Below are 27,626 nucleotides of genomic sequence, written 5' to 3' on the forward strand. Positions count from 1 at the left end.
AGCTGTGTGGACAACTCCGTGTTGTAGAAAGCAATTGGAGGGACAAGATAGAAACAGGACAGCACAAGGGACAAACAGAGCAAAGCACCTTTGGCCAGAGTTCAGCAGAGCTGCAAAGTTCCTCTCAACATTCCTTTCTCAGCTTGTCACAAGAATACTCAGGACTTGGAAAACCAGCGGTGCTGCTGATGGCTGTTACTGAGTACTCAGACAAAACACACTGAGGTGGAGCTTCAACTTTGCTTAACTGCGTTGGCGAGGTACCTGGGCAGTGTCCTCTTCCTCACCTGGCTGCTCTGCAGCACGGATGCTTTGTGTGTGTGGGCGTACTGCACGGGCACAGCTCCCCGGAGAATTAGTCAAAACCACCTATTCTTTGTGAAAGCAACGGTATGCAGAATTACACACCTCTGTCAGAGCTCGAATGCAAATGACACACATCACGCTCCTTAAGGAGTTTTCTACATAAAAGACATGGCTACAAGAAAGCAAACTGCCCGCTCAGTCCCTGCTCACTAAGGAGTCACATAATTCTAATCACAGGAAAATGTTAGGGAGCAGGACTCTGGAAATCACAACCCCCTCAATTTGGTTCTCTCACCCTTTGCTCCTTTGCTATGCTACTGCTATTATGCAACACCTAAAAGAACTTGTTTTCTTAGATGAAAGTTTGTAGCTCACGATGGGTAAGTGCTTGCATCCTGCCTGAACAGTGCAGGGTCCCAAAGCAAGATGCAGAGACAAGTTATTTAAAAAGCTTGCCCCTCCTTTATCCTAAATCCTCTTGTGGTTATTGTTGGTTTTCCACAGGCAACAAGAAGCCTTACGATTGACAGGAATTTGGTAACAGCTGTTCCACACAGGTCTGCATTTCTGAGGAGCCAACACTGTTCAGAACGAAAAGGCGTGGCTGTGGCACTCTGCAAAGGAAAAGCATGCACCAGAACTAGCTTCTCCTGAACTGGGAATACACCTGCTTTTCTCAGGAACCCATTTCACTCATGGTGAGTCAGGTTGCTAGTACCTGGTAGGCAGCCAGGTAAAAAGATGTGGAGGGGGACTGATGGGGTAATGAAGTGCTTTATAACTAGGCTAAAACTTGGCACTAGCCCCCACTTGCACTGCAGTCTTACAAACACACTGGAAAAGACACAGAATATACTTACTGTGGTCAGTAATTCTCTGTCCTGGTAAGAGCCCTGTGCTAGCTAAAAGGGCCACACTTGGAGGGTCCCAGCAGCCAGAACAAAGCTTCTCTCTCAGGAGGGCTGCTCTGCAAGCACGCGCTCAGGCCAGTGCACCTCACTGGCAGCCTGGGGCCAGCCCAAGCCACAACCCCTCACACTCTGGGCAGATCATCTCAGGCTGGAAACCCATCATTGAAACCTCCCTGTGTTTTATAGCGCTGCAACCACTGTGGGTGGCAGGAGTGGAGGCACTGGAGGATGGAGCATGAGCTGCAGACATGAACCATGCCTGTAGCAGCACAGGCCAAGCTGCCCACCTGCCCCAGAGTCCATCACCAGCTCTGCTGTATGCAAAGGCACAGGAATAGGGCTCACCCTTCTTGAAGAATTACAGTTTGATTTCACCAGAGAAATACTGAAGGGAGAAAAGGGGAAGAATACCCACACACAGAAAGCCATCCAACAGAGGTCACAGCTATGTAGAAGACAAAGCCAGGGAAAGGCAGGATGAAGCTGATCCAGCCAAGTGCAAGCCTTTCAGGAGGATTTCACCAAGAGCACAAGGGAGAGTACAGGAGCAGAAGGGGAAGAAAGCATCACTGGTCCCTATGCCTCCCTTAACACCCCAGCAACCAGTAAGTTACCCATTTTGGGCAGCTGCAGTGACTAGCTGTGGGATTTTGCTTCAGCTTGACTTTGCTTGGATTTAGGGAAGTGAGGCTTATTCATGAGGCAGACCACGGCCTCTGCCTCTGCATCTTCCTGTTCCACCATTTCAGTGCAGGTTTGGTTGATGGGTCCTAGAAAGCCTCTTCATCCATCTGCCTCACACCCCTCCCACTTCACAGAGTCTGTGCTCATGTTACAGGCAGCAGTGACTCCCCTCGTGCAAAGAAAGAGTAATTCTGATAGAAATAAACCTCACCTGCATGGAAATAAAACTCACCCTGACATTTCCAGTAAAAATAAGTAACATGTTCACCAACACCTTACCTACAAGCAGCGAGATCTTTCACCAATCACCACCTTAGTGAAAGTGAGCTACAAACCAGTGCCTATGATTAACTATATAACTAAATATTGACCATTACATCTGAATACAGACATTTCAGTGCGTGCCTCTTTCCAGCGCTTACAAACGTTTTTTTTTACTGCTGCAAAACTGATGGGGAGATACCTCTCCCACTTGGCCAAACCGAACTTTGAAGCAAGATTTGCAGTACCAAAATCTCACAAACCACATTAAACCAGTTTCTGCGCTCAGCATTATGGCTTCCTTATGCACGGCAATGTAAATAAGGGTTTCTAACCTAATAAGAACATACATACGTATTTTAGTACACATAAAGCGTCTAACTATTCTGCATCACTGCCAGCTGACTGGGGTGGAAGGTACCACATCAAAATGTATAATGCCTTAGAAATGTGCAGTTAGGAGTAAAACTTCTTGAATAATTAACCAACAACAAGCATAAGCTGTCTTAAAGAACCAAAAAAAACCCCTCCATCAATTAAGGGGGTCTGACCTTAAACTGATAAACTTCCTGGGAAAACATTGCTTAGAAGTACCTGATTCCACTGACAGCTGTAGAAGCATGAAATAACTTCTTGCTTCTACAAAATAAAAAACTAATCATCAGTAACAGCATTGCGTAAGCTCAAATAACAGGAATCTTTATTTTGGGTCTTGACTGAGCATGTGTAGAAACAATATCCCATGCTGGGGCTAGGCACACAGGACCTCCCTCCTCCCTTCACCCCAACAAATAAGTTATGGAAGCTTCCCTTTGATGTGCACCTACATCCTACTTCCAAGTGTGTCAGCATCTGCTGCATCACCTCTGTGTTCTTCCCAAGTAACACAGAGCTAGGGCATAACCGCAGGAGCTGAACCAAGAACTCCTACATTATGCAGCTGCTTCTGACTTTAGAGAACAGTCAAGGCCAGAGAAGCTTTAGCTCTGGCTTTGCAACCCTGACCGATCTGTAGCTGCAATTGTTAGGTACCAACCCCTACTGTCCCCAGGGGCCTGCATCACATACTGGTTGCCAGCCCCGCAGCAGGGCACGAATATCGCATCCCAACTGAATCCTTGTTTGAGCTGCAGCAGCCCTCACTTCAGTCAAGATTGGAAGAACAAGCAACATTTCAATCTGCGATACAGTTTGTTTCCAAGGACTGGTTTGGTGCAGCCCTGGCACATGGCTAGGCAACCTTCATGTAGCAGTTGTCCTCCTGGACAAGGCCTTGTACACAATTCGTTTTTCTTTCATTCTCCCTGTTTTCCCTTAAAAGCTCTACTGGTCTTTTTTGAACTGCAGGCGCCAGTCTGGAAGCCTCACCGTGAACGGTGTGAGAATCAGCGGGACAGGAGTTATCCACGGAAAGAGGAGGCATCAGCTTGTCTGAGACCAGGAGCTCTTGGGGCTCTGCAGTTTTTCTTTCCAAGTTTAGCCCAGTGCTGGCCAGTGATTTTTTTGGTAAAGCAGCTGCAGAGCTGCACCCCCTGCCTACTGCGGGCTCCATCACCTCCTGATTTTCCCCTGCATTGCCATGTTTCCTCAAGTGGCTGTGCATGTGGCAGCAGAAGGCAGTATTCAGTCTGTTACTGCTGCTCTCCTGCATTCCTTTACCAGTACACTTAAAGCTGTTAGGCTTTGTCCCCTTTGTAGTTCTCTCTCTGCTGTTAAAATCTTGACAGTTCGGCTCTAACACATGCAACATCAGCTCTTCTCTGCTGGTATTTTCATCTTTGCTATGACCAGACAGCTCATGAGAGTTCATGATCCAAAGGCTGCCACCACCGGTCTGTGCAACATCCTCACTAAAGACTAAATCTGGGACAATTCTGCCATCAAAACCCTGCGCAATCAAACATATGTGGTCATCCATCCTCAGGTCAGGTTCACAGATCATCGTTTCTGGAGGTGTTCCTCTCAGGTTGTTGTACAAAAGATGAGTGAAGGATTTGCACCGTGACCTGGAGATAACCTCACTGTCATTGTTATGGTATGTACCATTACACTTAACTACATTATCAAAAGGTTGATAACCAGATGGCTGAGGTCCAGTGAGGCAAGAAATAACATTGGCTTTCTTTTGAACAGTTTGGTATGTTACTTGGTTATGTATTTCTTCTTCTGGCAGGAAAGCTGAAGCACTGTCATTTGCATGTGTGGGGAAAGATGGAAAATCACTATGTTCTGAAGAGGTGCTGCAAACATCAAGCTCAGTGCAGCGAGATCTGTAGTTGGTATAACATGTCTGATTGCGAGGGGGCTGATAAATTTGATCTCTGCAGCTCAGTTCTGGTGTGTCTGAAAACCGTGTTAAAGGTGGCGAGGAGCACACATTTTCAAAGTATAGAGTCAGGCTACTGTCAGCCACAGACTGAGACATAAGGGTGTCAAAGCTCTTGTAGGCAGAGCCACAGGGCTCCATGGATGGAGACGTAAGGGTGTCAAAGCTCTTGTAGGCAGAGCCACAGGGCTCCATGGATGGAGACATAAGGCTGTCAAAGCTCTTGTAGGCAGAGCCACAGGGCTCCATGGATGGAGACATAAGGCTGTCAAAGCTCTTATATGCAGAGCTACACAGCCCCATGGATGGAGATGTAAGGGTATCAAAACTCTCGCATGCAGAGTTGCTTACTCTGTCTTTTTTGGTCCCAAATGATGGTTTATTTGGAGATTCCTGGATCAGGACACACGAATCATGCTGACTTTCAGAACTGCATGGAAAACGGCTTTGATGAACCATATGTTGAAGTTTTCTTGCATCCAGAGCAGCAGAATTAATGCTGGAGCTGTGATAGCCAGATTCTTCGGATTGTTCTGACTTCTTGCTGGCTGTACTACAATTGTAGTCATCTTGAGAAGCTCTGGTGAAAAGGGAAACATCACACAGCTGCTGACTCTGGGCTGTGCTTTCATTTGTATTTTGCTGCGAGGGATTTTCTGACTCAGGTTTCTCAAAGGTTTTGTTCTCACCCATGATGATGTCTGGGTCTTTATGGTCTTGCATATTTTCATCTGCCAGGAGCTTAATAAACATGCTAGCAAGCACATCGTGTTCAGTGTGCTCTCTGAAAGCACTGACACTGCTCTCGGAAGGCTCAAACACAGCGATATGGTCTCTAGTTTCTTCCTGGTGCTCAGCCTCAATGTCTGTTAAGCGTTCACAGATTTCTCTCGGCTCTTCAACCAGAATTGTCTCAGGGGTTAAAACTGCGCTGCTGCCTTTCAGAAACCACTCTCCAGACTTGTTGTGGCAACTGCAAGATTTCTCAATATTTCTGGTGTTATGATTTCCCTTGAAGCTTTGGCTTGACAAGATTTGAGCCAGACAGTTCTTGCAACTTCTGTTTTTGGAAATCAGAAGAAAAGGAGAGTTAATGTTTATGTAAGAGGGAACTATTTCATGCTGTAAAGCAGCTTGTTCTTTTTCCTCCTTTGTTTTACTTACATTTCCTTTTCCATATGATCCTGTTTTAAGTCGTGGAAAGGGAGCTTAATTTCATCAATGTAGCACAAAACTGGAAACTAATAAAGATACAAATGAGATTTAGGACACATGTGAATTGTATTTCAGAACCCCTGCACTAGCCAGACAATAGCACTTATTACATATTCTACTTCTGGTGATCAGGAAAAGGTTTTTTTGCAAAGCCTTTAAGTTACCTTGACATTTTTTACGACCAAATGGCTCTTTGCTGGATTTGGGATTTGATCCCACCATTCTTTCTTCACTCTGCAAGGGAAGAATTAGAATTATTTGCTTTGACTGCATTTTGGCTTGATCAATGTGCACGTCCCTCTTCTGTTCTTCTCTCCCTCTTAGCCACCTGCACTGCAGCAAGAGGAAATGCTTGTTGTGTACATCTTCAAGTGCTGCTTTTCATTCAACTATTGCAGAGATATTTGTATGTTTGGTGCATGACTGCTCTACAAAACCAGTGTCACACATTCTTCTAGTCATGTTTGAACTGATGCACAAAACAGATGGGATCCCACTTTCACATTAACACTAAGAAATTTAAACATAAATACAGGTATTTGACCATCATTATTGGAACTCCAGCAAAAATGGGCCAAAACCTGATAAACCCCAGAACTGCAACCTGTTTGGACACTCTAACAAGCCCATTCTGATGAGATTAATAGAGAATATTCAGCTATCAACTCGGAAAATGAGAGTGCAACTGATTCATTTTTATAAAACGTTTGCTTGTAGAGAGCCAGATACAGGTGCTGAGGAAAAGCAAATCCTTAGATTCCTGACCAAGACGCTCAGCTAACTGACAGCAACACTGCTGTCCGTGCAAAGCGCTGCTCTGGGAAGCCCGTGGACAGCACGCTATGTACCTGGTAAAACAGAAGTAACAAACGACAGATAGTGCCACGATCAGAACGCAGGACACAGGAACAGCCATCTGCAGAATGTCTTCAGCTGTCACTCGGTATTCTGTTAAACACACGTGTACACTTACATGTGTATGTGCATCTAAATACAGGTACTGGCAATACAAAATTCATTGCTGCTCTTCTGCGCCTTAAAAGATGCTCTTCAGAGGATGTAAAATCAAGTCACCAGCAGATAAACAACAGAACATAAACAGCTACTCGTGGTGATGGTGTGTGGCATATCTGACACATCAGTGCAGATACTGCAGCCAGTTATGGTGTCAGGAGCCAACAGTCTGTACTGTGAGGCCATTTGCAAGCTCTCGCGGACAACCTCTCACACAATCCCTAACAATATCATCTCCTCTGTAGTGCATCTATGCTTCTTGTCCCCTCTGTTGCTCTTCAGAGGCTTCCAAAACCCTCAGCTCTCTGCTAGCTAAAGTATTGCTTAATTTGCAGCCTAAATATGTCTTGTTCATTCACACCCACTTGCTCTTATGTCAGTGGTGGTTTTTAGTTTAAACCTCTCTTCTTCCCAGGTGTCTACTTCATGAAATATTTATAGAGAATAAACCCATTCCCTTTCAGCCTTTTTTTCCACAAGGCTAAGCAATCCTACTTCCCTTAGTCTTCTCTTCCTGTTTCCCTTTTTATGTTCAGTCTGTTTGGAAGCCTTTACAGGTGTATCCACAATACATTCAAAAGGATGGAGATGTCGATTCATAACCCTTCTCCGAGATCTGAGGGCTTGTCTGTAAAACTGTACCATCCCTTTATCCAGCTGGTATTTGTTACAATACTCACCATAGTAAAATTCAACTTCTTCACTCCATTCACTCCAGTAGGCCGGGTAGTCTGTATAGTTACACCTCACACTTGCAACGTAATCATAGCCTCTCCTCAAGGAGCTTGCAGTGATTTCAAAGCTTTTTGCCTGGTAGTTAATTGCTTTTACAAAAACCTGAAAAGGAGATGAGAAATTTCCCTTTGGTTTCCTTCTGAGGTGAAGGGTCAGTGACAACAACTAAGTAACAACAGTGTTACGTGTTTCAGTGGCCCTTCACAAGTGAGCAAATGAACGACCATGTACCTAATCTGGTGTATGAGATACTGCATTTTGCTGTCATGAGTGGGTGACATCTGTGACATGCCACCAAGCGTGTTCTCCCCCTGCCAGAAAAAGCCTTGTCCTAAAGTGCTGGGAAGTGGCTGAAATGCCTCAACTGCACCACGGAGTCATGAGCAGCTTCCAGCTTCCTGATGCCTAAGGAGCAAGTTAAGTTCAGGGAACAGAAAATACAACAGTGTTGTATTTTCAATCTCTGCTCTGTCTACTGTGAGCAGCAGACAATTCTGGGGTGGCAGTCGGAAAAGTATCAATCCTTTGAAGCCCTGCTGAACCACTCTGCGACAACATGACCTGCAGCAATACCTTTATTCATTAAAAGGTTTCTAGACTTTTCAGAGGACTTTTTAGGCCTGAGAACTCCAGAGAGACAGAAAATGAAGAGACTGGCTTTCTCTTACCTCTGTTGGGTGCCGTTTCCTCCAGTATTTCACTTCATGGATGACTGGCTGTCCAGAGAGCATGGATGGAGGAGAGTAGCTCTCCTCCCAGCTCAGATTGAAATTACCATTTTCAGCTTTCTCAATGGCAAGGTTTTGGGGGGCTCTTGGCTTAACTGTACATTAAAAAAATACAATCAAGAAGAATGGCAATAGCAAAGCACTGATGGAGAGAAGCAGAGACAAACATTCACTAGAGACCAGAATCTCATCACAGTCAATGCATTTAGCCCTTTCACTGTATAGCACAAGGATATACAAGCCAAAAAACCAGCAACTGCAAGGTATTCATTAACAAGCACTAACTCTTCAAGCTGGCTGAAGACACTGTAAGTTCAACCTTTTGGTGCACAGGATGCAGCTTTCAGCCTGGAAAAATGCAACGATGCAGACGAATGCCTGCCTGAGGTGTGTGACTGATTCTCTGAGTGCTTGAGGTGACAAGTGTTATGAACAAGCACGCTGTTATAAACAAACAAGGTGCCTGTAGAAAGATATAAACTGTTCCTATGCTCTGTCTTGTGAAGAGCAGGGTCATTACCTTCTTTTCACTGGTTGTTAGAATCCAACAGCAATTATAGTACTAATTTCTGCTTGTGGGGATGACTCAATTTGTATGAAAAATCAGAGTGTGGCAGAGGCACGAATAGAAGAAATTTCAGCAAGGATAACCTAGTGTCTTTCTAGAACTTAGAAGAAGGAACATTCCTCTTCATCCCTGAATTCCATGGCCACAAGTGAAAACGCATTAAAGACATGTCTGAGCCCCAGAATTGCTGCTTCCTGGCAACTGAGAGGGTACTGCTAGAGGAAGAATTACTCCCTGCTTGCCTTATTACTTAGACCCTTAAGAACCTACTCCAGAATCAGGTTTCTAAGCCAAATAGAGTTTGCATTTAAGCCAGCATGACACTTTTCACCTCCAATAAGGGAGGACCATTCCAGTGACTTGAATGAGGAGTCAGCTAGGATTGCAAAGCCTGCAGCCAGATGTCCTGGTGACAAAGTAAACAGTTTCTTACCAACCAGGGCTGGTGTAACACTGTAATTCCACATATCAGTCCCATTGTACTGTAGAGCTAGAACATATGTGAGACCTGATACAAAATAATCCGGACATATTGTGCAAGTGCACCTTAAACTCTCTTTTCCATTCTTGGGGACACACACACTGTTTCTGGAAAACAGACAAAATTATGTGATGTTTAGAGAGTGTGGCACATTATTTCTTGAAAGGGTGAAAGCTTCCCAATGCGCAGAGCTAATCAAACCTGAGATACATAAGCTCAGTTCCTGGAAATGTTTAGCCCAAACAAATCCAAACCAAAACTGAGCTCCCCCAGACAACCTGTCCTGCCCAGACACCCCTTGGGTATCTGTATTGCACAGATAAAACCTGACAGAGAGGCTGAGGACTGATCTCAAGAGGGAAAATTAACAGCCTTCATCACGCTCCAACCTCTGAAGGAGCAGACTGGCAGCTTGCTAGTATACAAGCAGGTTTACTATGGTGTACACAGCGAGGTTGTTTGGATGTCTGTGTGCAGAAATCACATGGAGAGGAACAGGAGAGCACAAACACATCTTCCTTTGTAGGAGATGACAACTGGCCCTGCTGCAGAACAGGGACAACAGCCTGTGTTTGAACATGGAGTTAGACTGTGAACAGAGATAATCACCTGGGCTGCAGGGGAGAGTACCTTTCACACAGGCTGTGTATGGGGAATCAGGTTAAATTTCTCCTGAAGGAGGTAACATTTTCCATGAAATTAAGGTTTGGTAAACTTATGTGAGCCCCACCACTGCTACAGGTGGGACTTGATCACTCCTCTATTCTAAGTGTGCAGAGGTCTGCAGAAGAACAGACCACCGACCAGTGTGCTGCAACCCCTCATCCTCCGGGCAAGAATAATAACCAGGATTACATTTGTCTCAGGCACTCATGGTAGAGAGAGGCGATCAGAGCAGATACCAGCTAAAAGACAGACGAAATTTCAACACTGGTAACACCTTATTAAATACTTACGGCAGAGAAAAAAATTCTTTCCTGTAGTAGAGGAGGAATTCTTTGGAGCAATTCATGTGTGCAGGCACCTTCCAGTGACAAACCAGCTCTTTGTCATAGTCTGTGAAGCACGCAAATTCCTGCACATGTCCTGCAGCCATGACTAGGGAGAAGCAGCACACAAGGAGATGCAAAAGAATAAAAAAATCCACTAGGCAGAAACATTCACTTTTCCATCTAAAGGGAGTCACCAACCCCTGTGAATTCAGTGCAAGCATTGTTATTTTTCATGTTAGAGGTAAATGCAAAGAGATGCAAGTCACCAAATGTCTCCACCTTTCTGGAGACATTTAGTGTGAGGTGTTCCTGTCCATGGCAGGGGGGTTGGAACTGGATGATCTTAAAATCCTTTCCAACCCTATTCTGTGATTGTCTATGGTCTGACAGGATAAAGGCCTGCAGTAGTAATAGTGAAATAGAAAGGCACAACTCAGCCAACATCCTTCCAAGCCTAGAAAATCTGATTCTGATAGCTTTTAATTTAATTGCAAAACATTTAATTACAAGACAGCATTATCCTATGTGTTAAATACAAAACATTCAAAAGCCGAAATGTAGATAATTAACAACCCAAAATCACTGCCCACAGGCACGCACTCCTGCTTTACCTACAATGGTTCTAAGCCTCCCAATGCATGTCCTCTGCCTCCCCAGAGCAGTTCCCCTGTTGCCTAGAAGAAATTCCTATCACAGACTTTCTCCCAGTATACCCCTTTTCTTAATTTCACTCAGTATTTCCAGTTCTGTCTTCTACTTTTCACTGTTATGACAGTATTCAGAGACTTGGAGAGATTGAGTCGCATCGTTCCAGGCACTGAGAAGGTTCAGCAAAGCCCAAACTCTCTGCACTCCCAGTGTTCACAATTACAATCTTCCACTAGCACCATTTAAGGAAAAAAAAAACCAAAACAACCATACAAAACATTGGTTAAACTCTCTTTGCCAGTTCTGGGAAGGGAAATGGAATACGCAACCCTCAGCACCCCCCCCGCCTCATTTTACACTCCTCCCATGCACTTGACACGAGTGAAACAAAGCGCAGAGGAGGAGCAGCTGTGTGACAGTAAGGTCATGCAGTTATCAGGACTGACAGTGAGCCAGATATGGGATCAGAATGCAGTCCTTTCTAAATGAAGCAGTCAGAAGTAGCCACTACTTTCATCATCCCAGACAATTCTTTGCCTGGTCTAATGTTTAACTTCTCTGTTATTGGTAAATATTAACAACATCTCTCTTTTCCTGCACAAGTTGTACATATCTAAATCCTCTTCTTCTGCTCAACAGTCAACAGAATTTAGAATAGCTTTTGCTGAGGCTTAGAATCCCATTAATTGATATTTTTCTGACAGCTTCCTAAGGGGCTCTGCTAGGTTTCCTACAGCAGTTATACAAGGGGCAGTTTTGTTCACAAGGCCCAGCACATTACTAACTCTCCATTCTTGTCATTTGCATTGCAAATTCAGGATTAAGTAAATTGTGAACAATTCACATCCTGTAAGGTCCTCGTCCTTCAGTCACTGCTTCTTCATAGGCTTGTTCTTTCCAATGGATACTTAAGTTTCAGATTATTCCTTCCAAGCAAAACCTTTTGTTGTCAAAAATACCTAATTTCACCTTATCCTCCACTTCTACTTTTCTGTAGTCCACTCATCTAACTTATTCTAATATAACTTCTGATACAGTACAGCATCTGCAAGTATAATAAACACGATGGTCAAATGCCTTTTAGATACATAACATACAACAGGATCTATCACCAGACCCTTTGGTACTTCAATAAAAACCTGACTCAAATGAACCCTTCACTGTTGAGTGTATGGTCTCAGTGTATGGTCTTTCACCCGCATTAAAAAGCGCACATCACTTGCACTTGCCTTTCTGCCACAAAATTTGGCGACTACACAGGCCTGAGTCATGAGAGTAAACTCAGTCCCCTCAGTGAGGCTCACTCATGCCAAGAGGAGGCTTGGCAATGTAAAAGAACCATTTAAAACTTCTGTACAAATAATAATCTGAATTGTTTGGTATATACACTGGTTCTAAACCTGGGTCTGAGGCAGCTCACAGCTTCATTGGTGTTCAGGCACTTAGAAAATGTTTTTAGTTAGAACATCAGTTGGTTGGCTGGTTAGTTTAGTTAGAACTATCACTGGTATTCTTTCTGGATAGCGGCACCACATTTAGTTCCCTTTCCTTCTGCACAGTCCCCGATTCTTAAAAAAAACCCAGGAATCATCAGAAGAAAGCAGACTTCTGAAGCCTTTTAAAGATCAACATCATTATTTTTCCATGTGTTAATGATCTTACATTCACAAGAACACTTCAACTAAACGAAGCTCCTCCTGCTGCGTTAAGCTATGCTGACTTGCAGCTTTGCTTTACCCTTCAGTGTCCTCAGGTCTTTCCAGATCTGTACATTATTTTCCCTACTCTTTTCCTGTGACCTCCCTTTTCATCTCTGGTACACCGTACTTTGTTTAAACCTCAGACATTGGAGAATTTCCTTTTGAAACCACATAGAGCACAGAGGTTGATTTCAGTTCATGCAGTTAAAAAAGGGAACTGAAATACTGGATTTATTTTTTAATCCCCAACTAGAACATCATGCTGAAGAAACCTGAAACATGCAGTTAATCAGAGAAAAAATGTGAAAAATTAAACCTTGATAAAGGTAATTTACAGAAAACGGGGGATGCATTCTCCTTTTATGGGATTTCTACAGAAATGTCCCTGGGTTACTGCTGAGCAGCCTGTTTGGAGCAAAGTGTCCAAAAGGGGTTAGGTAATGGTGAAGCAGGGAGATGACATTCCAAACTTCAGTTCTTCCTTCCTGAAAATTCCTGTTTTTTCTTGCCTATATGGAAAAGGTAAATAAAAACAAAAAAACCCAACCAAAAACCTTAGAACTTGCCCTAGGGTATTTCTGACATATTTTATAGTAGCTAATGAATGGTAATGGTGTTGCCTACTGGCCAGGGAAAATGCTGCTGACAAAAACCTCAGAATAATCATTGAAAACGTTGATAAATGTACCTTCATTTGTTGTATATGAAAAGAAAAGGATCCACAGGGTACGCGGTGCAGCACTTGGAAGCCTTGCCATCACTGACACTGGCCAGGCTCCACAGGACAAGCTGTGCTGAAATCCTGCCAACAGAAAACATTATTACAAGCTTACATCAGTGTTCCAGTGAAGGTAAAGGTGTAGTTCTTCTTATTGCTTCTGCTAGATGTTAGGATTCAGATCCCCTGCAGTGTTTCATCTCCCTAAAGTCAGCTCATGGAACAACGAGCAGTGTACAAGAATAATACAAATGAGCTCGAAGACTTTTCTGCAGAGTTTGAATTGCAGGATCCTGGCCTGGCACTGGAGACACACATTTCAGCTACCAGAAAAAACAAAGCTGCCAGTGAGGTATTGAAAGGGTAAAGACTAGACCAAAATCACTGACAAGCAACACATTTCCAAAGCCTTATGATTCCACTCAGGTAACTGAAAGAATCTAAGCGTGAAGTGTCTGACCTATTTACTGAAGTGTTTCCCCCAAGTCTTATCACAGTACCCCAATCATATTATTCTCTTGAAAAAGATCTTCGCAAAGACCTCTGAGCCCTGCTTCAGGAGAACGCAGATTCATTAAACCAGTAAATAATTAGAAGCTGTGAAACACATACCTAAGTCATGATATAACCAGCATAATTTTGGAGATGAAAGTTATGCAGCTTTCACATATTAGAATTCCTTAAGCACAGCAAAGCTGCTCAAGTAAACTGAAACAGATGAAATAATTCATTTAAAACTCTCAAAACACATGATTCCCCAAGATTCTTTTACTGTTGCAACATAGCCACACAGTGGAATATCATATTTTGGATTAGCTATGGCTACCAATGTTCATGTTATTAGAAATGTACCCAATGCGGTTAAGGTTTTGAGCTTTTCACATTTTGAAAAAAAAACATGACTGAGCATAGTAATAATTATTTGAGAAGAACACAAGTGCTTTTGCTGCTGCTCAGAAAAAAAATAAAAAAAAAAAAAAATCAAACTGCTCCAGCATACAAAAATCCTTCAGCTTTCCCCAGTTTTTCCCGGAATTCCCAAGAGAGGAAGTGTTCACTTTCCAGCCCATTGTTAAGTAACTGCTGCATGACTGAAATTCCAAGAAACTCTGCAAAGTTTGGCAGAGAGTCCTGCATCACGCAAGCCTGTGTGAATCAGAGACGGCACAGCAAAACCATCTCCCCCGGAGGAGGGAGGCTCTGCGCATGCAGCAAGCGGCGGTACCCCGCGGCTCTAACTGCAAACCCTGGGAAAACAAAACCAGAAGCTTGCTTTTCGTAACAGCAGTGGACGATGAACCCTATGCAAAGGGAGGAGATGTTAACAGGGAACAGCTTTCCTGTCTGCTAGCCCTTACGTTTGTCTCGCGCAGGATTTCCTGTCTTGTATGATCACTGAAGAAGGAACTGTACTTCACAGACTGGTGGATTTTAACGGACCAAGACATTCTTTATTCTTTTTAAATGACTGATTTTACTAATATTTTAATATCCTTTTAATCCTCATTCCACAAATTCCTTCATGTAATTTGGGATACCTCGAGCTAACGCCTTACACAACAACACACAAAGGGTATCTGCATTTCTGGAGCTGGACGGGGCACATCCGGATAAACCCCTACTGACAGAGACGGGAGAGCCTCTCAAAATGAGCAGATGGGCTCTCTGGGAAAAACGTGGATCGAGTTAGATTTGGGCGATGACTTCAGCTGAAGTTCCTGCTCTCCAGCATGTTCTCATATCGAGGTGACAGAAGTCAGCCAGGGGAATAAGGACACGGCACCCCCGTAACGGGAGGGGCCGCAGGCCGAGCCCTGCGGGTGAACCGTTACTGCAGAGACCGAACCCGGACAGGCTGGAAATAAAACCCGCTCGAAGTGCAAACCGTGAGCACCACAGCCCGGGGCAGGAGCCCGTGCTCCGCCACCTCGTCCCGCACCCGCCGGGCGGCAGAAAGGGCATTTCTGGGAATTCCATCTGTTTTGTCGGGATTCGCCTCAGCCGCGGCGCCCGAGTCCAGGGGCGAGGGACAAGAGAAAACTGCGGCGGCGCTCCCCCGGCCCCGCCGCCCCGGGACATTCCGAGCAGCACCCGGAGCTTCCCCCCACCCCGCACGGTGCACAGCGGGCGCCAGCTCGGCCCCGGCGGAGGCAACGGCGGCGCCGGCCCCGCCACAGCTCGCAACTGGGAGGAGCCCGCGCAGCCACCGAGCCGGGAGGGGCGGAGGAGTCGCCGGAGGTACCTGGCCTGGTCCGGGTCCTGCTCGGCGCGACGGGCTCCCGCGCCAGGCCTCCAGTCTGGACCGGGTCGGTACCGACCCCGTACCACCTGCGGGTCGGCCGCACACGGGAGCCGCGCTCCCCAGGCCCGCGTACTTCACCCCCAGCGGACCGGAGCTCAACGCTGCCCCTGCCACCGCCGGACGGCGCTTTACGCACGACGGGGCGGGGCCACCCCCGCAGCGGCGTCACGGGGCGGGCCCCGCGCAGAGCCGATCGATCGCAGGCGGCCGCAGCGATCGCCGAAGGATCGAGTGTGGCGGCTGCCCGAGGCTTCACCGGCGGGTTGGGCAGGCGCCCGAAGGCCGAGCGGGCGGCGAAGCAGCGGTGCCGGGAGGCCGGGCTCGGGCGGAGGCTGTCGGTCGCTCCTTTTGAAGAGGAGCCGAGGGCGCTTTGTCGCCCTGCCCGAGAAACTCCCACGCCCGGGTCCACTTCCCGCGCTCGGCCGGCGCCGCCGAGTGCCGCGGCGGGGGCGCGGCCTGGGCCTCGCTCGGCCTCGCAGGGGCCCGGAAGCTTTGTCGTTCTGGTGAGCTGTTAGCGGTGGTTTGGCTGCAGCGGTCAAGGGTATCTGGAGATGCGTTTATTTAGTTCCGGAGTTGTTCAGGACGTGTGTGTGTGGGGGGGTCTGTCCGGAGCGAGCTGCACTCCTCATTGCACAGGTCACCGAGGTGTGTGGTGAGCAGAAGCATCAACACAAACCGTGCAAGGTGTTGGTGGTTACAGATACAGCACTGCCATGCCCAGTGTGGGTATGAGAGAACAGTGCCTGTGCTCGTCTCTTCTGCAGCTAAAATTAGTTGGGCTTTATCTTTTGCATCCTTCCAAAACCTTGGAGTTAGTCACTGTCTGTGTTCTGAGAACAACCTGGGGATTTTCTTTTTGCAGTGTGCGTTCTCCATCTGCATGAAAATATGCACTGATAATGTGTATGCCTCTTGCAGCATTCAGAGCCTGGTGGAGTATCACGATGGCAGCTCATATGACTGATGCTCATCGACGGTTCCTGCAGGTCCTGATGTCTCATGGGATAATGGAAGGATCGGAGGCAAGGAAATTACACAAACACTGCTGTGAAGTCCATAACGGTGTGTCTCTCTTTTGGGGAAAAAAGTGGGGAGATGGAAGAACTGTTTTTTTTCCTGGTTACAAATAATTGTATTTCTGAAAAGCATGTGCCATCTAAAGAAAGTTTAGTGATGGGAGTGTTCTCACAAGGAATGTTCAAGAACAAAAAGTGCCATTTAAAAGGAAACACCCAAATACTGTTCAAATTACCGATTTTAAACCATTATTATTGAAAGGCAGGTAACTCCAACAGGCATTGTTTTAAATTACACATCCTGAGATCTAGCATGCAGTGAATATATGAGTGTAGCACAGCCCACTGACTTGCATTCTGAAAACATGTTGGACATCTGATTACAGCATTAGCTGAGTTGCATTTTATGCCATACAGAAGGAAGTAATTTATTTCTGTCACAAAAAATAATTTGCAGCACTTGTAAATTTTGTTGGTTTTTTTTTAAGGTACTGCATTTTACAGGGGGAGTTATTAGAAATTCAAGCTTTACAAACAGTTTAATCCAGTGCTTTGGAAGTAGGGTAGTCCTGGCAGAATGTCTGGGAGCTGAGCTTCTCTGAAGGCAGTAGTCAGCAGCAGAATAAAATGACCTATCTGCTAAACACGATAAACCTGTTTGAATGCTGCCTTATTAAGTTCAGTTCCTTACCAAATTACACTAAAGTTTCAGCAGATAAAACACATAAAGAGCTGTCTGACGTGGAGCTGTTTGGGTTGTTTGTCTATGTGCTCTTTCTTATTTATTTTCAGTCTACTATGCGCATGATAAACTGGCTGATTTCATCAGTACCATCAACAGGCATCTACAGCCTTTTTTTATGCAGATCCGGAAGGGACTGTCAGAAGATGACGGGAGAGCGCATTATGCTTTAGTAAGTACATGTATGATGCTGCCATCACCTGGTTTAAGTGGGGCTGTTCTTGTTATGCTGGCAGGTGCTGTAGAAGCTACTTACAGAAGAGGAAAATGGGAGGATAAACTGCCAACAACTGAGGTGCATGGAAATGGAACGTGGCAGCAGGACTGCAGCAGTGCTCATTTATTTAGCATTAACACTGCTGACGTGAGATTTCTTTTTCACAGGGGCTTTCTTTCACAAGACTAATTTTTAAACCAGAAAACACAGAGAGCCCCTGAACATAGTTTTGTCTCTTAGTCAGAAATCAACCTAGCATAAAAGGGTTCCTAAGGAATGACCTATAAAAGTTTCCCTAAATGCTGTGCATTGTGCATGTCAGAGAGGGAAAGTTATATAGGAATTTCAAAAGAGTGTACAGGAGGTATTCTAACATTAGCTGCTGCTTTAACCTTTCTGGGTCATTTTGCCAATTTAGTTGAGCTAACAATCAATAGCAGTAGCATATGCAGTAAGAATACAAAATAACAGCAACTGTTCTTCAGAGCAAAACAAGAATGGCTATTATAACATAGTTACTGCTACTGTCCAGCACAGTATCCTGGTGTTCTACTACATGGAACTAATATCCTGTATTAGAGCTATATGGGGGAGATTGGGCTGTTTAAGAGCTTCGACTGGGCAGAGAGAGCTGTGGAGAACATGTGGCTGGAAGATCAGTCCTGAAGAAACGACTCGAGTACCACCAAGTGCCATCTTTAAGGAACAGCCTCTTTCATGCCACTTAAAAAAACAACATTTCTGTGAACTGATGTATTCTTTACCCCAGAGGATCTTTTACAATTTATGGTGCGGAAACACAAAGGCAACTTTGGTGGCAATTTAAGTATTATTATTTTCTTTTTTGTAGGTGAATTTGGCAGAAACTGAAATAACTAAAATGGCATCTGACTATACCGAAAATGAATTAGAATTGTTCAGAAAAACAGTAAGTGCCTCAGCTATTAGGTAGCAAATCACATTTTTTGTGGAGGTACCATCTTAAAACACATGAAAATGGAGGTGATTTTTTCCACACTCATGAAGTTTTCCGTACAAACTGGCAAGAGGTGCGTTGCCTGTGCTGTGCCACCTGCAAAGCCTAGTCTGCATGGACAGAACCCACAGATTCCCCTGCCCTCCCCCGTAACCAGTGAAGCACCTCTGCAGGCCTGTCAGCACTGCAGTGATGGCATTAGCGTGGCACACAATCCTACTGGCTCTATATGCTGCTCTGTGATAATGGGAAGCAAATGTTTCCAGTGAGAGATTCCGCAGATTGGTAACACTGTTACAGCCTTCAAATGCCAGGTAAGTTCAGCAGTGCTGCTGACTCGAGTGTGGGCAAACTTACACTTACTTGAGTAAGGAGAGGGTTTTCCTCAAAAGAACCTTGACAAAGACCAAGTAAAAGGAAGTGGATCTCTTACCACCACGTATGCTCACGGTCCCTGAGTGCAGCTTCATCTGGCACCACTGTACAGTTGTGGAAACGTTTTCCTGGCAAGAATTAAAGCTGTCAAAGTTCTGACAGCTGTTTCAGCTTTTGGCCTTTGTGTTACAGTTCTGGACCAAGCCATACACTGTAATATATCTCCTATGTTTGGAAGCTAAAAAAGCTGCACATTACTATAAGGTGTGTCTGTCTAATTGCATGGGTGTTTTTAATAGTTGAACATATTTCTTTCTGTAGATGGACCTAATCATTTTATCAGAAAATGGCTTTGCCCCTTCTACAGATATTTTAAACTTGGCTGACCAACTTAAGACAAAGAAAATGAAGAAAAAAGAAGCGGAACAAGTGCTGAAAGTTTTTGTGGAGGATAAGTGGCTCTCTGAGGTAACTGCTGTATCTTCAAGTGTCTGTATGTTAGTAAGTGCAGCTATTACTTTCTTATGGATGAAACTGGAGCTTTCTTTAATGAATGATGGCAAAAATGTTTTTGTGGAGCATGTGCTTATTGCTGCTTCAGTGTTTGTTGCAGAAAAGGTAGTACATTGACAAGGAAGAAGTCCTTGTGTAGGTCTGTACAGGACATGATTCTAGTTCCTTGCCCATGAGCTAGGTACAGCCCTGCACTGTGGCACAGAGACCTCCTTGGTTCACAACAGCATGGCTTACTTAAACTTGGAACAAGACCTGAGGAAAGCTTTTCAGGGTGATCGGTGCCATTATGGTTAAGGTAAATGTCAATCGTAACTGTTAAGTTTATAATATCCTGAAAAGCTGTGAGGCCAAACATGTTGAAAACTCCTGTACCAGAAATGCATGGGCATAAAAATGTGCACATTTTTAAATCTCCTTTAATTTTCATGAGGGAGAAACCAAGATGAGCTTACCACAGTTGCTTGTCAGGACAAGTGAGACCTCCATCCTTTTATTTCTGGATTCCTTGCATCATAGTCTCTAGCCTGCTGCCACATGTTTACTTTTGTTAGTGATTTAGCAGAGATTTTCAAAGATACCTCAAGCAGCAAATGCCCAGATTTTGCTGAAAGCCAGCAGAATTTCTGCTAATAGGCAAATGGAAGCTCCAAAAACTGCACGTGTTTAAGGAGAGCATGCCTACTAATGCATACCTTCTTAGGACTAGATAAATCTCTGTAAAAGGTGTGAGATCTTTATTCTGATCCTCTAAACACATTAATTCTACCTCAAAAGTATTCTGACTTTGCATTGCATCAGTGTCAGCATGTTAGTTTCATGATGGCAGAAGAAAGTGGATGTCAAATGCTTGCTAGCAGGTGACCAGGAATGTCAAGAAGGTAAAAGGGATTAAAAGAAACTCCTCATCTTGCCACTTGTTTCCTTAGAGAAATGGAGAGTTTACTCTGCATACTCGCTGCATAATCGAGATGGAACAATACATTCTCAGCAACTACCAAGATGTGGCAAGGAAGTGTAACATCTGTCACAGCCTTGCCATCCAGGTAACATTTGTTTTATTACCTCAGTGGGCATCTGCCAATGTACCATGGGAGTATATCCATGTTAGTGTTTCCATCCCAGAGGTCTCCTTCATTGCAGCCAAATACCTCACCATAGGGAAATAGTTATTTCCTAGTTTCCAGGAAAATACCTCCTTTATCATTTAGCAGCTTTGAGTATCCACCAGCTCTACTTTGGAATGCCCCAGTGCGTGTCTGCTGCCCTTTTAACAAGATTAAACTGAAGCACAGATTATAAAGATTTTCAATGCTTTTGATTTCAGAGCCAAGTATGTGAATCCTGTGGAATTGGAATGCATTTACCTTGCATCAGAAAGTACTTTAGAGCTCAGACTGAACCTCGCTGTCCACAGTGTAATGATTTCTGGACTTGTGACATTCCAGGTACCAAGAACCTATTTAAAACAAAAACAGATGAGTATAGTAATACTCAAGAAGGGGCTGATACTCAGGGCACTGCTTATGTTAGTAACAGCTCTAGCAGGGTTGCCAGTTATTTCTGACTTCAGTTGTATGTTTCATAGAGAAAACCATACAGGGGCAACACTGAGCCCTGAAAACACCAGGGTTATGCCTTGTGTCATGAGCAGGTAACGTGCATATTGTTTGTAACAGGAGAGCAGGGGACACAGCACCTTTGGAAATACTGAGCTCCCAAGACCACCACGATCTCTTTGGAATTCCTTTATTTAGCCAGGGAAACTGGATACTGAACAGGAACACAGGAGTGTATAAAGCATTTTAGAAATCTGGAGGTTATATAGTATCAACCTTTTTTATGTGTCTGTTATTGACCTTCCTTTTGTTTTTTTCACAGGAGTGAGTCGCACGGACACCCAGTCACCACCAAAACCAGCGCGAACAGAGAAGAACTTCGTGCTCAGCACGAGACGATCCTAGGAAAACTGGATTTTAGTAAAATCTCTTCCCCACTCCTGCGGAACAGCCAGGCTTGTACTGTATTCATTAGCAACAATGCAGAGGTCAGTGTGCTTGGTTTTTCCTCAAGCTTTTAAGAATTTTACAATAAAATTATCATTGACCTTCCTGTTCTCCTTCAGTTATGCCTGCACAGCTCTCTTGGAGGTTGTTGTGTTTGTAGTTCTCCATGCTCTTGGGCTGGGACACAACTGAAAATGAAACCTGTTCCTAGCACCACAGGGCTTCAAGCAGCTGAAAAATCAGTGCAGTACTTGTGGTGTCGCACTGAGGTGGACAGCTGAATATCTGACCTAGGGCTAGAGTCTGAATGCTTTCAGTGGGCACTGTTGCTTGGGTTTTTTTCCTTCTGGAGACACAGGAGAGTTCATCAAACAAAAGGACAGTTTGTGAGCAGCTGTGCTTAGTAAAAGAGGGAATATTCCCACAGTCAAAATGATTGGGCGGGAGCCGGACAGAACTGGGGCAATGGCAGCTTTTGTATGTGAAGTGTGGAAAAAAAAATGTAATTAAAATTAGCTTTTGGTATTAGCACTTCACTGTCCAGTTTTATGCAAGGATGCTTTTTGCTCTAATAGTGACTTAAAAAAACAGAAGCATCAAATCTTGCCAGGTACCAGTGTGGAACGGCAGCATATCTGCAGAAGGCAGATATTCAAATCATGATTAAGCTTCAGTTTATTTAACTGCAATTAAACTGTGGATTAGCCACAATTAATTATGTTCCTAGGTCTTAACACTTGTAACTTTCTGTGTATAGGAGACTGGTATCTTGCTACCTTTGGGTAGTACCATCCCTCACTGGGATTTAAATCCTGCTTGTGTAACTCCCAGTTTGTTGTTAAATCCAAGTAGAAGATAACACTAACCTGATGTGCCAAATACAGTTAGAAGCAGAGTCCTGGCAGCGGCCATAGATAGAGCTGTTTCAGATACACACACACATGATGATAACCTAACATATGAGGCGTTCATATTTGAAACACCCACAACAGTAAAGTGGCTGCAGCATCTTCTTTCTGTTTATCCATCCAGATTCTTTCACCATGCTGAAGCACGAGTTTGTTGGGTTTTTCAATCGACCTCTAACTTCTGGATAGGGAAGAACATTCTTGTACTCAAGACGAATTCTTAATTCCTGTTGCAATGCTAACAGACTTTCTGCATGCTTCAGAGCTATGACCACCAGAAGCTGACTGAGAAGCTGACATCAAGCGATCGTACATAGTGCCAATATTTAACTGGAATAAACAGAACCTGTCCAGGCATCAGAACACAGGATTGAAACGCAGCCTTTCTGAAATTGGGAAACTTAACTAAGTCAGGGTCTTCCACATCAACCTATGAAAAACCAAAACAATCCATCATCAGTAGCATCTCTTTTCTCAAATTCAATTTGATAAAACAACATTTTACTGATATTAAAATTTCAGGTAACTATTTACCTGACTGGTGTTGTGAAGAATTTGACTTTCATGTGGGTACAGGTTTTCTGAATCTTGTGGTGAATACAGGCGGATATACTTCCTTCCAAATACCTGTGTATATGACAGTAAACATTTTCCATGTGTCATTAACCTGCACATTACATTACAAACTGTGGCCAAGGCTGGCACTTCAGAGTAAAATAGACTGGATTACAAGAAACATCATTGTCTTTGTTCACAATAAACAGACACTGCTATAATATAAAGTTAAATCAGAGTATTGGAGCTGTAAAAACTCACATTAGGCAGGCCTGAATTAAACCTCAGTACAAGTGAAAACACAGGTTAGCAAGATGCAACTGTTTGGGACAGAGGAACTAAGCCTCAACCCACAAATAGACAAGTAGAAAGCATTCAACACCATGATTCTCCTGGAAGATGTTTCAAAGTGTAAGCCATTTAAGAAACAGCAAACTCCTTCCAGTAAACACAAATCCCATCAGGGTCTGAAGCTGTCAGCTGCCTGGACCAGGAATACATCTTTGAACTTGTGTATAGACATACCACACAGGGCCCCGGTGCGTAACTGTGTCACTCTGAAGCCTACAAACAGCATCTCCCTTAGCAGCAATGAGGTCACGGTGCAAATACTACTTCATCTGACTCAGTGCATGCATGAGTAGGTATTTTACCAGGTAGCCTGAAGTTGTTAAAGTATGCACCTATATCCACCCCAAAATCTTCCAGTTACAAAAAAGCAAATTCCTTGGTATACTATGACAGGATCTATGTTCTTTCCAACTCTTACAAAATCTGTGTGTGACCTTGGAAAAGCGGCTTCTTGTGATTCCCAATTATCATCTGCAAAATGAAGATAAGTAATGATCTATCTCAATGAGGAGCACTTGTGGCCTACAAGATTAAGCTGCAATAGCAACTAATGCAATAAAATAGCAAAACAATATCTGCATATTCCCTACCCTTCAATTGTTCATCAAGTTGTCTGCTACCCTTGTCTCTAGCACTTGCACACCGTGAGCACTTTTCCTAGGTAAAGCATTAACGGCACCTACAGAGTAATCACAGTACAGACCTGGGCTAAAAAATTTTGCTGGGGATCCTGATGGAGAGGTGAGATGGTGCCTTCTGGACCAAACCAAGCGTTGATGGTGATGTGCTCTTCCTCCCCTTCCCCCAGGCAGCAGTAGTCAGGGATACTGATATCTTCTTTCAGTTCCGGGATCTATTCCCATAAAGAAATGGACATTAAAAGGGTTTCTGCTGACTTGCTAAAGGTATGTCATTCACAGACCAGAGGAACAAGGCTTGACACAAAGAAAACAAATGACCTGCTTGTCCAGCAAAGGCGGGAGAGAAGTAGCTGAACTGCTAGGAACCTGCAGGAAATGTCCTCCCACCTTCTTTCCTAGCAAGCAGATTCTGTTGGAAGGAGAGGTGGGAGAAAGAAAGGGGTTTCTCATTCTTCAGAGAATCTCTGCAAGATCCCTTTTTACATCTCCCATCAACCTCATCTCTGGTTAATGGGAATGACATTTCAGAATATGGTGAACATATCACCACTGAAGTCCGTTTCTTGTCCAAACCTATTCCCTGATTTACATATTCTTTAGGGAAATGCTGCTTTCCAGTTGATATCCCTATATGTTTATGCTGCATTATATTGAAAAGGACTAAGACCGAATGTCTTCACCCCTGAAAGAGAATTTTTTTTTTCCATGCCTTTCAGCCAAATGGAACAAACCCCTCCCTCTGTTCCTTCAAACTGTGGGACTAGAAACATAAGAAATACTGTGAATTCTCCACATGCCCTTCCATCTAGCAGAGTTGACATCCTCAGAGATGACAAAGGGAACACTGGACTGCAGAAAGATAAAAACATTCACTTGGTTTTACCTGATCAAAGAGCTGGTGCTGGGCAAGGTATCCCACACTCTTCTGACATCACAGCAGAGAAAATAAAAACCAGAGAAACAGAGAGTGACACATAGGTAAGAATTCTCAATTAATTTTCTTATAGGTGAGCAGAATTTACTTATAGGAAACCACCATTTCCGATGTCTGTTTCAGAGTACTGGAATTGTTTCAGCAGTTGACTAGGATAAGGGGTCTTCTGAAATAGTAACTTCCAGCTATTGCAAAAAGGCAAGTGCAGCTGTATCCCCACCTCCAACACATGAGCTCGCCCAAAGCAGCCCAGTGATAACCCTGCAGCGCCCACCAGCTCTGCTGCCAGTCCTGTGACAGTGCTCTGCATCATTACTGCCAGGCCCTGCTGGAACACAGACCTCTGTAAGCATCCTGGATTCCAGGCTATACCACAGACCATGTGCACATGGTCCTCCCTGCCAGAAGGCTTGGAAATGGAAATGAGGGCTTTGGATCCTCAGCTGGGAAAGTCAAGGGACATTCAATTGCTAACCAAGTCTTTATTCTTTTAACTGGTGGCACAGGAATTTGGATCCTGCATCTCACTAAGCAGTTTAATAACCAAGAGAAACAAAACTGCTGGCTTGAGTATCCCTTATCCTTAGACTCTGCCATTCAGGTTTGTGCTGCAGAAGGTATTCATCTGTTCATCAAATTCCAGCTGCTGTACACTTGATTATATATAAAAATCAAACCTAGCTATTGTTACAATAACTATTAGCAGGTTCAGACCTTGAAAACATCAAACCTTCTACAGCACACCCCTCCCTGACTTCACCTAAGCAGAAATTTGGTACCAGTAACACATTGCTGTATGAACCAAAATGAGAGTAACAAACCTCATTCACAATATACTGGCTGATGAAGTCACCAACAGTCATGAGCTTCTGAGACCATTCCTCATCTGTGTATCGGGTGCCCAATTCCACAGGCACTGTGCGGCACCCAGCGACTTGACAGAAATAGTCCACACTGAAATAAAGAAAGTTCCATTACCCCTTTATTCTGCTGCTCTTACTGATTCTGAATGCAAGGTAATCGAGCAAAATCAATCTTTTAGAGTAATAAAGCTCTATTACCGTGAGGTTTTTCTCTCTAAAACCAACCAATGAGACACAAAAAGGCACCAGAAAAGGACGGAAGCAGCAAGGAAACAAGCAGTCAGGTTTGTGTGTACATTATGCCACAATGTCCTTCTTGTTTTGTTTCCAAACCTTGTTTACCTCAGTTAACTATTGCTTCCTACCAGCTGAGATGTAAGCTGTTAGTCCCTCTTGCCTAGAGATGTCTTATCTTTCTACTGCCTGCTGCCACATTTCCTAAACACGTTTTACGTTTTCATCATTGTGCCAGATCAGCTCTCCATCAGGGCCAAACTCTGTTGCAGGTGGCAGTAATACCCATCCTGGCTAAAGGTGGGGGAATTACTTTGGAGGATGGCATACACCTCACCACTGACAATGACGTTCACTAAACAGAGATATTCATCTTTTTAAGTGTCTGAAGTTAAGCAGTGGAAAACCTTCCCTCAAAACAGAACAAACCCCCTGTGAAACAAGTGCGTTTGGTTAACGTCGATTTCACCCTTGGCTGTGGAATGAAAGCAACTGCTTGAACTAAGCAGAAGTGTTGTTTCCCCTTTTCTAGGGAATCATGAGCTCACAAACACCCGATTCTCAGTGCTGGAAACGCTGGCTCCGTCGCTTACAGGGCACAGGCAGCACAGTTACCGCTCGCTGCTGAATGCCGGTGTCCGGAACTCAGCACTCAAACGCGCCTCACGAAGGAGCCGGTCGCACCGACCCGCACCTCCGCAATTCCCTTTGCGCGCGCCAAACCCCGCTGCTGCGCCTGACCCCGGCGCGCTCGGCTCGCTGGAGCGCTCAGCGGCACGCGGCGGCTCCCACGCCATACCGGCCACAGAACGATCCCACAGGACAGGGCTCAGCCTCCCGCTCCTCACCTCCACTTCCTCATGCACGGCCAGTGGTCCATGATCCCCTCCAGCACCACGGGCTTCTGCGGGATGAGGTAGTTGTCTCGGAAGTGCTCCAGCGAAGGGCACCGCAGCCGCGGGACCGCGTCCTCCGGCCGCACGGCAGGGGCGGGGCGGGGCTCGGTCCGGGCGCTCTGCAACACCGGGGCTGGGTCCCGCAGCTGGCAGCGGCGGCCCCGCCGAGCCCCGGGGGGGCAGAGCAGGGAAAGAGGGGGCGGCGCGGGGGAGCGCGCGGGGGGGCCGGGCCCCTCAGGCCGTACCTCAGCGGCCAGCCCGGCCGCGCCGCGCCGCTGCTCCCGGGGCAGGTGCTGCTGCAGGACGCGGACGAGGCGCGCGAGGACGTTGTCCAGGACGGAGGCGCCCATGAGCAGCCCCATGTCGCAGAGGCGGACGGCGGGCGCGAGCGGGCGGCCCGCGGCGACCTCGGCCAGCGCCCCGAAGAGGCAGCCGTAGGCGTAGACCTGCCGCCAGGCCTTGCTCACCTCCCGCCACGGGCCCGCGTTCAGCTTCTCCCACGAGTAGTCCCGCAGGACGTCGCCCAGGCGCCGCAGCGCCGCCGCCGCCTCCCCGCCGGGCCGGCCCTCCGCGTCGTACAGCAGCCCGCGGGCCCGCCGCAGCAGCGGCCGCACGCAGCCGTCCACCTCTCCGCTCAGCGCCAAGGTGAGCGCCTCCTCGCTGCCGGGCAGCAGCGCCCACACCTCGGCCCAGAGCGCGCCGCCCGCCGCGGGGCCGGCAGCCGGGGCCTCCCCACCAACGGCTGCCGCCATGGCAGCGCGCGGCTGCCGCGCCTGCGCGTGTCCCGGGGGCGGGGTGAGGCGGGGCAGG

The 27,626-nt window shown here is 45.6% G+C and overlaps 3 protein-coding genes and 1 long non-coding RNA gene across 9 annotated transcripts in view; 2 read left to right on the top strand and 2 right to left on the bottom strand.

Annotated features, from left to right (window-relative positions):
- Nucleotides 1–2,840: 2,840 nt before the first annotated feature.
- On the bottom strand, nucleotides 2,841–15,602 carry IL4R (interleukin 4 receptor). Of its 2 annotated transcripts, XM_062614718.1 has the most exons (10): nucleotides 15,530–15,602; nucleotides 13,258–13,371; nucleotides 10,186–10,327; nucleotides 9,182–9,336; nucleotides 8,121–8,275; nucleotides 7,398–7,554; nucleotides 6,552–6,651; nucleotides 5,868–5,937; nucleotides 5,653–5,729; nucleotides 2,841–5,548 (listed from the first exon to the last, which is right to left on the bottom strand). In XM_062614718.1, exons 2-10 carry the CDS (start codon nucleotides 13,325–13,327, stop codon nucleotides 3,394–3,396), a joined length of 3,081 nt encoding a protein of 1,026 aa, XP_062470702.1. In that variant the 5' UTR covers nucleotides 13,328–13,371; nucleotides 15,530–15,602; the 3' UTR covers nucleotides 2,841–3,393. The 2 variants fall into 2 exon arrangements, with proteins under 2 accessions (XP_062470702.1, XP_062470703.1); XM_062614719.1 differs by lacking the exons at nucleotides 9,182–9,336; nucleotides 13,258–13,371; nucleotides 15,530–15,602 and having other exon boundaries at nucleotides 10,186–10,284.
- NSMCE1 (NSE1 homolog, SMC5-SMC6 complex component) lies at nucleotides 15,474–21,552 on the top strand. Of its 4 annotated transcripts, none has more exons than XM_062614732.1 (8): nucleotides 15,474–15,525; nucleotides 16,508–16,651; nucleotides 17,398–17,519; nucleotides 18,415–18,492; nucleotides 19,237–19,383; nucleotides 20,358–20,474; nucleotides 20,756–20,876; nucleotides 21,310–21,552. In XM_062614732.1, the coding sequence occupies exons 2-8, from the start codon at nucleotides 16,534–16,536 to the stop codon at nucleotides 21,390–21,392; spliced, it is 786 nt and encodes a 261-aa protein (XP_062470716.1). In that variant the 5' UTR covers nucleotides 15,474–15,525; nucleotides 16,508–16,533; the 3' UTR covers nucleotides 21,393–21,552. The 4 variants fall into 4 exon arrangements, with proteins under 4 accessions (XP_062470716.1, XP_062470713.1, XP_062470715.1 ...); XM_062614729.1 differs by lacking the exon at nucleotides 15,474–15,525 and adding an exon at nucleotides 15,831–16,234; XM_062614731.1 differs by lacking the exon at nucleotides 15,474–15,525 and adding an exon at nucleotides 15,831–16,092.
- KDM8 (lysine demethylase 8) lies at nucleotides 21,162–27,591 on the bottom strand. Of its 2 annotated transcripts, none has more exons than XM_062614727.1 (7): nucleotides 27,062–27,591; nucleotides 26,769–26,824; nucleotides 25,645–25,777; nucleotides 24,773–24,814; nucleotides 23,952–24,101; nucleotides 22,877–22,969; nucleotides 21,162–22,772 (listed from the first exon to the last, which is right to left on the bottom strand). In XM_062614727.1, the coding sequence occupies exons 1-7, from the start codon at nucleotides 27,566–27,568 to the stop codon at nucleotides 22,608–22,610; spliced, it is 1,146 nt and encodes a 381-aa protein (XP_062470711.1). In that variant the 5' UTR covers nucleotides 27,569–27,591; the 3' UTR covers nucleotides 21,162–22,607. The 2 variants fall into 2 exon arrangements, with proteins under 2 accessions (XP_062470711.1, XP_062470710.1); XM_062614726.1 differs by having other exon boundaries at nucleotides 26,769–26,935.
- Nucleotides 27,385–27,626, top strand: part of LOC134161674 (uncharacterized) — a 66,398-nt gene continuing 66,156 nt past the window's right edge. Inside the window, exon 1 of the long non-coding RNA XR_009964067.1 lies at nucleotides 27,385–27,461. This is a non-coding gene — a long non-coding RNA (uncharacterized LOC134161674). The remainder of the gene's footprint in view (nucleotides 27,462–27,626) is intronic.

Source organism: Pezoporus occidentalis, unplaced genomic scaffold (assembly GCF_034315485.1).
Source record: "Pezoporus occidentalis ecotype Australia unplaced genomic scaffold, CSIRO_AGI_Poc_V1 ctg178, whole genome shotgun sequence".
Taxonomy (NCBI): domain Eukaryota; kingdom Metazoa; phylum Chordata; class Aves; order Psittaciformes; family Psittacidae; genus Pezoporus; species Pezoporus occidentalis.

Excerpts from the sequence above, each read along its gene's own strand:
- IL4R (XM_062614718.1), bottom strand. The coding sequence starts at position 13,327 with ATGGCAAGGCTTCCAAGTGCTGCACCGCGTACCCTGTGGATCCTTTTC. Across the intron at positions 8,276-9,181 it reads TGTTACACCAGCCCTGGTTG|TTAAGCCAAGAGCCCCCCAA; the intron begins GTAAGAAACTGT and ends TTTAATGTACAG. Across the intron at positions 6,652-7,397 it reads AGAAGTTGAATTTTACTATG|AATACCGAGTGACAGCTGAA; the intron begins GTGAGTATTGTA and ends TGTGTTTAACAG.
- NSMCE1 (XM_062614729.1), top strand. The coding sequence starts at position 16,141 with ATGCGTTTATTTAGTTCCGGAGTTGTTCAGGACGTGTGTGTGTGGGGG. Across the intron at positions 17,520-18,414 it reads GGAGAGCGCATTATGCTTTA|GTGAATTTGGCAGAAACTGA; the intron begins GTAAGTACATGT and ends TCTTTTTTGTAG. Across the intron at positions 20,475-20,755 it reads GTCACAGCCTTGCCATCCAG|AGCCAAGTATGTGAATCCTG; the intron begins GTAACATTTGTT and ends TTTTGATTTCAG.
- KDM8 (XM_062614726.1), bottom strand. The coding sequence starts at position 27,568 with ATGGCGGCAGCCGTTGGTGGGGAGGCCCCGGCTGCCGGCCCCGCGGCG. Across the intron at positions 25,778-26,768 it reads CCGTGCATGAGGAAGTGGAG|TGTGGACTATTTCTGTCAAG; the intron begins GTGAGGAGCGGG and ends TCTTTATTTCAG. Across the intron at positions 22,970-23,951 it reads AGCAAAATTTTTTAGCCCAG|GTATTTGGAAGGAAGTATAT; the intron begins GTCTGTACTGTG and ends TCATATACACAG.